Source organism: Syngnathus floridae, chromosome 16 (genome assembly GCF_059516105.1).
Source record: "Syngnathus floridae isolate MCC-2025c chromosome 16, RoL_Sflo_1.0, whole genome shotgun sequence".
Lineage (NCBI taxonomy): Eukaryota > Metazoa > Chordata > Actinopteri > Syngnathiformes > Syngnathidae > Syngnathus > Syngnathus floridae.
Window position 1 is genome coordinate 442501 of NC_142428.1, and position 10000 is coordinate 452500.

The following is a 10000-nucleotide window of genomic DNA, read 5'->3' on the forward strand; positions in this document are numbered from 1 at the left end:
ATTTCAGGCAAAGCAATATCGAGCCCGTTCTACACACGGGTAAATGAGGCCCCTGCCCCGGGGTTGGAATTCAAACGAGAGCGTTTGTGAGGCCAGTCCTGGAACTTTTCTGACCCTTAATACATGCATGCATTTCTCGCTCCAGATGATGAAGGCCCATTTTAATTGGATGTTTTTGAGTGACTTTTCTTTTTTTGGTCCTCTCTGTCAGGTGGCCCCCGTTTTGGAGGAACGTGCCCACGTTCTGCGTCTCTCTCTGGAGAAGATGCGCTTCATCGAAGACCCCGAGGTTTTCCTGCGCCGCTCCGTCCTGGTGAACAACCTCCTCCGGCGTCTGCGAGCCGACATCCTGCTCCAGAGCACCGAATGGTGCTTCTCTCCCAACCCGCTTTTAACGGGCAGCGTCTTAGCGCCGCCCTCAGCCCCCACGCAGCAGCAGCAGCAGCAGCAGCAGCAGCAGCAGCAAGCACTCAACAGGTCGGTAGCCACGCCAATCTGCTTAGCGTCCCAAGCCGGCCCGCCCTTCCGTAAGCGCTTCCGAACGCTCCGTGCGGGACAAGGGGACCTGGGCGACGACTGCGCCCAGACTTGCTGCTGCATCTACGCTGCGGCGGCGGCGGCGGCAGCTGCGGGACACTACCTTCACCTCCCTTTGTCCATGTACGATGCGCAAGTGCCCGGGCCGCACTCCTCCTCCTCCTCCTCCTCCTCCTCCTCCCCCTCCTTCTTTCAAATAGCCAGCCATCCCAAGTTAGGACTGACTGTGGTCGATGGGCCCGACGACGATGACGATGAAATTGATGAAGAGGAGGAGGAGGAGGAGGAGGAGGGGGAGGAGGAGGAGGAGGAGGAGCAGGGGGAAGACCTTGGCGGAGGGAGACAAGCGGGACCTTCTAGCCATTGGCTTCGACTTACGTCAAGGCAGAAAAGCCGGACGAGGACCGCGCAGGCTCACGCTTGCGGTAGGACACGAGCAGACAGCTGCGTGACAGAGCGGGAGGAGGCGGAGCCAGAAGAGGAGGCGCACGGCGGCCCACCTTGTGAGTGGGGCTCTGCTTCTGAAGGAGATCTTCACTCTTTGCAGCGTGGGGCTCACCCGCAATGACAATTTGCAAGTCTTGGGGACAGAAACATAGAGCTTTACCTGGAATGCCAAACTGATGAAACAAAAAAAGAGTCACCTGTTTGTGTGCATTGTGTGCTTGAATGAGAAGGGATCTGAAATCCAGTCTTGCTCTGTCTTAAGTTGAGGAGCTTGTGCTTCGAATACTATGTAGCATTCCAAAACTTGACTTGACTCTTTTGTATCGTGCTGACTTGACCTTCTGTCCACTGTTTGGCTGCAAGAGCGACACCTCTATCTACGTACGTAGATGAGAGAAACAACAATCATGTTCAAACACAAATAGAAGTGCCTTCAAGTTTTTACGTGTCTTCATGTAATTGTTCCAAAAAAGACTTGACACTGGCATTTTGTTGAATGCTGTGGCCTTTAGCGAATGTGGCTAAGACTCTTACTAAATTTACACTCCAAATGCATTTTTTCCAAAAACTTTTTTTTTTTTTGGATTATTAAAGTGCATGATGTGGATGACTCCGCACTGACCATACGCAAACTTCAGCCAGCCTTGAAGAACACTTGTTCTGGCTTACTTAAAGCCTAGTTTGTATGTTTTTTTTTTTTAACGACCAGTTTTTTGTTTGAACATTTAACCTAAAGCACAGCGTGGGAATCTGGTGATGAACATATTCCCTTTGTCTTTGTGCCAAAGGTGCATTGTTGTGCTGCGCAGTTTTCATATCATACCATACCTTATCGACTTCATGAATTCTTGTAAGGTCAATTGGTTGAAAGCAGTGTACATAAATCTTCAAATACACGCTAATCAAGAAAAAGAAAACGAGCGCTATTACTAAGGATGCTGTCGTGGAATCTGACCTTGACCTTCATGTGATTTGGTAATGCAAGCGACGACTGCCAAGAAGGATGATCACATCTTGTGTTATTGACTTTTCACAAAGTGCTCAATGTGTCCTCACCATGAGTCAGTCTCCAGGTCACACGGCGTGGCGTGGCGTGGCGTGGCGTGGCGTGGCGTGGCGTCTCTCCCCTTGAATTCTCGTACCTCTTTATACCTGTTCAATTGGGCGCGGAAAATTGAGCATGGAAAGGATGCGCGTCTACAAATACGCATCATTAGCATTCATGGCACGCCTTCACCATTACCGGCTTTTTCTTGCTACTTTTTTCTTCGTTCGTCTGGGTGACAAATCCAACTTTTTTGCTTCAGTTCTGTTCAAGCAACATAAATAATAGATATGAGGAAGAGCTCTTGCTTTCCAAAACAATTCAAACTCCCAATTAATTTGACAGCTACTTTAGATGTGTTTGTTACTTCCTCGCTCGCTCGCTCGCTCGCTCTCTACCTGCCTGCCTGCCTGCCTGCCTCTCATCTACTGTTCAAACAACAACGACAACAACACACTAATGACTGTTTTGGCACGTGTGACTCTTACAAATTGACGAGCGATGTACCCCCCCACCCCCACCCCCCGTTCCACCCCGCCCATTTTTTGCATCATACAAATCCTGTGATTACCAGTGTTATTTTTTAAAGGAAAGAATTGAATCAATACATGCTTTTGAAGCAAAAAAAAAAAGTGTAAGAGTCCAAGTACTCTCTTCTCCTCTACTAAAGAAATGTTCTGTGATACTATGTGGCAAAATCAGTAAAAAGTTGCGAAACCCCAAATCCCTTCTTGGTCTTTATCAAAGCATGTTAATCCTTGAGCAGCTTTCAGATGGGGCACAAAGAGCGTCGACGCCGTCGTGTCTTCTTTTCCCGACAAGCGGCAGACACGCGTCCCTACGTCTCATGCAAATGAGCAGTCCAAGAAGGCTGCGAACCATTCTCCAAGCTTCTCTCACTTGCTGTTGCGGCGACTGTTCCAAAGACTCTTATCTCCGGCCGCAACGGGGAGCTCAGTGACATTGGACAGTGAAACGTTCCTTTGATCCACTAATAGTGCTCGGCACGTGCGCCCTAATGACTGGATTATTGCTGAAAGTGTGCAGCGGGTCCTGGATGACGTTCATGCAGATTGCTGGAAAGCCGCTAAGCCATCGTCAAACATATTTTACATGGTGTCCGTGCGAGCGTGCGTGTGGCGCTAAAGCTCCGGTGTGAACACGTTGACAGCTGTGATGTAAGGTGAGGATGGGGGGTTCGGATCATCTATTGATGAGACTTTTTTGCCGCATGGCTCTTTGCATCCTGCCTCCTCCATCTTTTGCTGCTTGCACTTCAGATCCCCATTTCTTTGTCTCCCATGTCGCTGCGCTCTTCAAGTATTCTTCGAGCGACCTGCAATGACATTAGGTGGCCAAAGAACAGGTCACTCTGCATCTTTAAATTGATCATTGGTGAATAACTGCTGCTCTATTGGACTTGACTCTGACAAAAGAGTCACCATTTTGGAATGGCCTATCCGTATTATATGATCAAATCAAACGATCAATGAATATATATCAATGAATGGGCCGGTACAAATGGTTGAAATGCAAAATAATGAAACTCCCCACACACAGTTTTTCATGATGTACTAACATCTGCCAGATGTTAAGGTAGACACATTGGACGGAGGCGGTGAAAGAAAAGGAAGACAAACCACTAGTGTGTGTCTGTGCATGGGAAAGAACACCATATAGCCTCTTGCCAGATAAAACACACACACACACGCACATGAACACATGGCCCAGTAAGTGGTGAGGAAAGGAGAGCTGTCATTTGTCAACAAAGAACTTTGGCAGATCGCTGTTGCCATGGGAACTGTCTGTTGCTGAGGACTGGTTTTGCATCACAAGGTCCTCAAATGGGCTCTAAAGGCTCAGCGCCCCCCCCCCCCCCCCCCCTGTCTCACCTCTGCCTCCTACACATTTGAACAGATTGCCAGGGCTTTTTTTCCCCTGCTTTTTCTTCCCTCTTTAGACGATTCCTACCAAAGTGAATTTGCACTAAAAAAGAAAGAAGCATTCTGCCTACATGTAGACAAATGGTAACAATGTTCCAGATGTGCCAAGATAGTGTAGTTTCCTATCTCTTGCTACTTCAAGTCAAGGCCAACAGGTTGAGAATGAGCGTCCATGAATAAGAAGAAGGCTACCTCTGGGGCTGGCTTGTGGCTCCCTCCCTGGCTCCCTCCCTGGCTCCCTCCCTGGCTCCCTCCCTGGCTCCCTCCCTGGCGACCACCTGGCGGCGTCAGTGTGCCGAGCGCCGTTGGACAATCAGGAGAAGAAGATTTGAATCGACGGATGTGACGTCAGTGCTTTAGGTCAATTGAAGTCAGGTGTGCTCGCTCAAGGGGAGTTATCATATGCAGGTGCCACCGGGCGCGGGCCGGCGGCGGCGGCGGACGGTTTCTCAGGTAAGCGAGCATGCTAGCAAATGTTTGTCGTCTCCTGCCGTTTCTCACGACGGACGCCGTCCGTGTTTGTTGCCTTTTCTCACAAGCCTTATTTTTATTTTGTTTGTCGCAGGATTGTCGCACTCTCGTGACTCGGCAACGTCACGTCCACCGCGACGGTGGGCCTGGAGGTATATTAGGCCGCAAGCCATTTAGCCCGTGAGCAAATGTTTGCAGTTTCTTACGATGCCATTTCTTATTTCTTGCAGGATTTTCGCTGTCTAGGGAGTGCTTGAGGTTTCGGCACGGCACGGCACGCCACAATCCACTTTGCGTCGCGTCGTTGCGCGTTTTGGTGGTATTTTAAATGTCTTTCGCGGTTGTTTTTTTTCATGCTGGCCAGCATTTTTTTCCATTCGTCTGTTTGTAGACGGTTCGTAAATGACGCCGCCGATAAGCGCGTGTTTGTCTGACTATAGGAAATGTTAGTTTGACTCTAGTCAACTTAACCATTTTTTAAATTATTTTATATGATGCGTGTGCCATTTCCGTGTCATGCAAACTGGTGAATGCAAACTGGTGAATGCAACGTATATGTTACGTCATGTCCAAATCGGACCAAATCCATTCAAAGATGGCGCCCGCCCGCTCTCGTTCCGTTACGCAACAAACATTTGCGCGGCGGGTTATTTTCTCCCGTCTTGGACGCCGCCAACCTGGATCATCTGTCCAATGTGAGGGGAGTTGATGAATGATGAAATTAAAATATGAATTATAATCCTGAATAATTATCATAATTTACTACAATGTGATGATTATATATTTTTTCAAATGTAAAACTCTACTTAGAATGTATCAAATTCAAATATGAACTATAATTTTGATCAATTATCATAACTTACTACAATATAATTTTTTTTTCAAATGTAAAACTCCTAGTATGTATAATTGTTGGTAAAAAATCATGCCATTGGCACTCGACTCTGTCTATTTTTGTTGCAATCATTTGCTTGTCTTTTGTAGCACTAAAAACTGCCGCCCAGCCAGCATCCTTCTATACAAAGCAAGCAGGAGGCTCTTGAAGGAGCCCTTTCAGTGATGTTGAGGACGCTGAGGAAGAGTAGTCCTAAATCAGGTGAAAACCTGTTTTTGTCAAGTTTCAATTCCCAACACACAATGGTTGTCGAGTTTTAGCTTCCCAGCACACAATTAATGGCTGTCTGTTTTTGTAGGCTGCAAGAGGAGCCGAATGGGATAATTCCATATGAAAAGGCACAATGGCCTATCCAAAGGAGCGATGGCCTATCCAAAGGAGCGATGGCCTATCCAAAGGAGCGATGGCCTATCCAAAGGAGCAATGGCCTATCCAAAGGAGCGATGGCCTATCCAAAGGAGCCATGGCCTATCCAAAGGAGCCATGGCCTATCCAAAGGAGCCATGGCCTATCCAAAGGAGCCATGGCCTATCCAAAGGAGCCATGGCCATATGCAAAGGAGCCATGGCCATATGCAAAGGAGCAATGGCCATATGCAAAGGAGCCATGGCCGATCCAAAGGAGCCATGGCCTATCCAAAGGAGCCATGGCCTATCCAAAGGAGCCATGGCCTATCCAAAGGATCCATGGCCTATCCAAAGGAGCCATGGCCTATCCAAAGGAGCCATGGCCTATCCAAAGGAGCCATGGCCTATCCAAAGGAGCCATGGCCTATCCAAAGGAGCCATGGCCATATCCAAAGGAGCCATGGCCATATCCAAAGGAGCCATGGCCATATCCAAAGGAGCCATGGCCATATGCAAAGGAGCAAAGGAGCAAAGGAGCAATGGCCATATGCAAAGGAGCAATGGCCATATGCAAAGGAGCAAAGGAGCAATGGCCATATGCAAAGGAGCAAAGGAGCAATGGCCATATGCAAAGGAGCAATGGCCATATGCAAAGGAGCAATGGCCATATCAAGTCAAGAATCAAGCATCGTGTCGACGTGTGCGGATCATGTGCCCAGGAGGGGGCAGTGTGGTTGCCTTTGGTTATGGGTGCACGACGGAACGGTTGCAGGTGTGGACAGTGTTTAGGGCTCTGATGGTTGGTCTTGCTTTCGAGGTGCGCTGTGGTTGTGGCTGGTCTGGATCCAGCGTTGTCTTGTGCTTGGTTGCCGTTGACGGCCCACTTGGGGGAGGACGTGGTTCCGTGGATGGACACAAAACTGAACTTTGACGTGGAGCTGAATGTCCAATTTTGCCATACGACTTGTACCATTGTGTATCTTTTTCTAACCTGCCACTGTCGTAGTTGCTGCGTTCTTTGTTCTTTCCCCTCGGTGTAGGGTGGCGTCGGAGCGAGCCGATCCCGAATGTCCAATTTTGCAATTTGACTTGTGACATTTTCTTTTTCTAACCTACCACTGTTGCACTTCCTCTAACCCTAACCTACCACTGTGGTACTTGTGTTCTTTGTTCTCCCCTAGGTGTTGGAGCGAGACAGTCACATTGTGTCTTTTTCTAACCTAGCACTGTCGTGCTTGATCGAAGCCTAACGTACCACTGTGCGTCCTTTGTTCTCTAGGTGTAGGGGGCGGTGTTGGGGCGAGCCGGTCCACGGTGAAGACTTAATGATGTCAATGAACTCATTGCATGTTCTACCTTTTGCAGGCCGGACGCAAAAGGGGGGTGCATGGCCCGATTCGAACCGGTGACCGTCACCAAGAGTACCTAACGGCTGTGATCAAGTAAGCAAGTGACCTACAACTTGGGGTGCTCTTTGAGTTTCTAACATTTGTTTCCGTTTGTGCAGATGGCGACTGGGACGCGACACGATCTGCTCAGAGGTGGACGGACCGCTGTGGCATCGCTCTGAAGTAGCAGAGTTCTGAGGGAGACCCGCTTCCCTGGAGGCGTCGACCTGCGCAGCTTCAGCATGTGAAATGGATTTTTTTCTTTTCTTTTTAGTTCACACCGGCGGTGTCCAAATGTCTGTTTGAGGGCTGCATACTGAATCAAATTGAGAATTCTTTGACACAAATTCATTCAATCCATCACAAAATGTTGCCATTCATATTTTGTGCTACAAAGCAGTGTTACGTTCATTCGTGTGGTGTGTTGATCAAGTTGGCCCGAGGCTACCATTTGGACACCAATGGTGACGTATGTGTAGGGCTGCACCTGGATTGGAAAACCGTCATATGGTGGTGTAGGTCGTTGACATGCACTTTAGGAAAACAAAGATTTTTTTTCTATTCATGTGGCAAATGAAACATGTTTTCTGGCCTCCTAACTATTTGTAATGAGTTAAGAAGATAACAAGTCATTGATGCAAGTTAAAGTTAACTGGTCTAAGTGATGTCATTGGGATCAAATAGTTCCTCTCCATCCTAGAATTTTGCACAACTTTGCTCAATGCTGTGGTCTGGCCCAATACTGCCATATCGTTGGTATTCCAAAATGTTGTGCAGCCCTCATTGAGTGCCAAACGCGCAGCGACGGCAAGCGCAAGCGACTGCAAGCGCAAGCGACCGCGCAGCGACGGCAAGCGCAAGCGACCGCGCAAGCGACGGCAAGCGCAAGCGACCGCGCAAGCGACGGCAAGCGCAAGCGACTGCGCAAGCGACTGCGCAAGCGACGGCAAGCGCAAGCGACGGCAAGCGCAAGCGACGGCAAGCGCAAGCGACCGCGCAAGCGACCGCGCAAGCGACCGCGCAAGCGACCGCGCAAGCGACGGCAAGCGCAAGCGACCGCGCAAGCGACCGCGCAAGCGACCGCGCAAGCGACGGCAAGCGCAAGCGACGGCGCAGCGAGACTTTTGTGCTTGTCTTGCAAGGTGGGAGAGACGATGTATGAAACGAAGAGCCGGTGGACGGAGGCCACCAGACCCGCGATTGGTGAGCGGGGTGCAAAGGAAGGAATCACCCAAAGAAAGCAGTCGCCAAGTGTTGAAGAGGAGCCTGATGCACGACTGGCCAAGGCTGGCCAGAGGTGGTGACATGGCAATCCAATATGCAACGCACTTGTTAGTTTTAATTTGATTTCCTTATTTGTCTGCCGTTCAGGGTTGCCGGGGCAGCGGATGGGACGAGCGCCAGCCTGCACCCAGAGGGACTGGGCTGTGCACCCACAAGACCAGGGAGGGGGCAGGTCATGAGTACGTTGACAGATGTGAGCCGCATGCAACTGAGTGCCGTTTGTCTTTTTGCACTTGTGCGAGGCGGAAGACGAGTCCAACACCGGCCGGAGCAGACCCGGACCTTGGCCCGTGACGAGCGGCCCACACGAGACTGATGGGTGCAGATGCAGCCAGCGTTTTGGGGGGAGTATGACTTTGTTTTTTCTTTTGTGCTTTCCCTACCCCTGTCGGTTTGAATAGGGTAACTAGTAGCACGCACGGGCATTTGGGTTGCTGTGACCCTCTAGATACGAATCGGCAAAGTAGACACCCCCTCCCTGCCCCCCTCCCTCCCTCTCTCGCTCTCTTTCTCCAACGCGCCCGGCAGTACCTGCATGGCCTGGTGCACTCAGGGTGGAACGTGGCTATACCTTGCCCTTTGTGGAATACCAGGGTATAATGTCTGCCAGACTGGGTCCCAGTGTCGTCGACGGTGTCGAGGACAAGGAGATTCTCCGTGACACTCTCCGTGAGGTCACGTTTTCCTCTTTTGTTTCCACTCGGGGCCAAGCCAGCTCTACTCAGGGGGCACTGGCCGGTTGCGCTTAAGTGCGCACCAAAGCCTCTTCTCATCTCCTCTCTCTCCCTCCCTCCCTCCCTCCCTCCCTTTTTGTAAGGGGTTAAACATTTCATAACCCGGATCGCTCCAATGCGGGAGGGCTGTATGAGACATGCGCCAGCCCGTGCGTGCCGCTAGTTACCTGATTCAAACTTACCTTAGTCAAGGTTGGGGGGGGGGGTTGCTAGTGAAATTTTTCCCCTTGCAAAAACCACCACAATATGTCTGCCTTTCAGGATTGCTGGGGCACTGGATCTGATGAGTGCCTGCACAGAGAGGGACTGGACAGGACCGCGAGACCAGAGGGTAATAATAAAAAACTTTATTTGTAGAGCACCTTTCATACAAGAAATGCAGCTCAAAGCACTTTACAACAAAGAAAGAAATTATAAGCATTGAATTCTTCATATAGGAACAGACATAAAAAGAAAACAAAACCATTCATGTGTACATAAGCTATTAATAAAGGGAGCTTAAAATAGGAGCACGCTTTAATAGACAGGTAATGAGTACGTCCACAGAAGTGAACCGCATGCAACAGAGTGCCGTTTTTCTTTTTGCAGTGGCACGAGGCGGAGGATGAGTCCAAACGTCGAATACCGGCCGGGGGGGAGCCAACCTTCGCCCGTGATGAGCGGCCGACACGAGACGGACGGGTGCGGATGCGGCGAGGGCAAAGCGCCCAGCCAGCATTTAAGGAGAGTATGACTTTGTTTTTTTCTTTTGTCCTTTCTTTCCTTCACTCTCTCCCTCCCTCCACTTTTTCACTGGGTGTGCACACTGGCTATCTGCATGATGCCTCTTTCTTTCTCTCTCAGCGCCGCGTCATTTTGCAATATTGTTGTTTTACTGTTGTTTTTTTAATCATGAAATGAACTGTTTGT

At 49.7% G+C, this 10000-nt stretch overlaps 1 protein-coding gene across 7 annotated transcripts in view; it reads left to right on the top strand.

Moving 5' to 3' along the window:
• Window positions 1-10000, top strand: part of sertad4 (SERTA domain containing 4) — a 19293-nt gene that overhangs the window by 8295 nt on the left and 998 nt on the right. For 2 of the 7 annotated variants that reach the window (XM_088356417.1, XM_088356416.1), the window contains 5 exons: window positions 212-3212; window positions 7051-7127; window positions 7193-8370; window positions 8445-9422; window positions 9680-10000. The exon at window positions 9680-10000 is cut by the window's right edge and continues 998 nt beyond it. In XM_088356417.1, coding sequence (XP_088212543.1) covers window positions 212-1105 — 894 coding nt within the window. In that variant the 3' untranslated portion in view covers window positions 1106-3212; window positions 7051-7127; window positions 7193-8370; window positions 8445-9422; window positions 9680-10000. Of the gene's footprint in view, window positions 1-211; window positions 3213-3925; window positions 4426-4537; window positions 4596-4673; window positions 5139-5427; window positions 5540-5636; window positions 7128-7192; window positions 8371-8444; window positions 9423-9679 lie in introns of those variants that run through there. The other 5 variants (XR_015853147.1, XR_015853150.1, XR_015853151.1 and 2 more) reach the window with 5 other exon arrangements.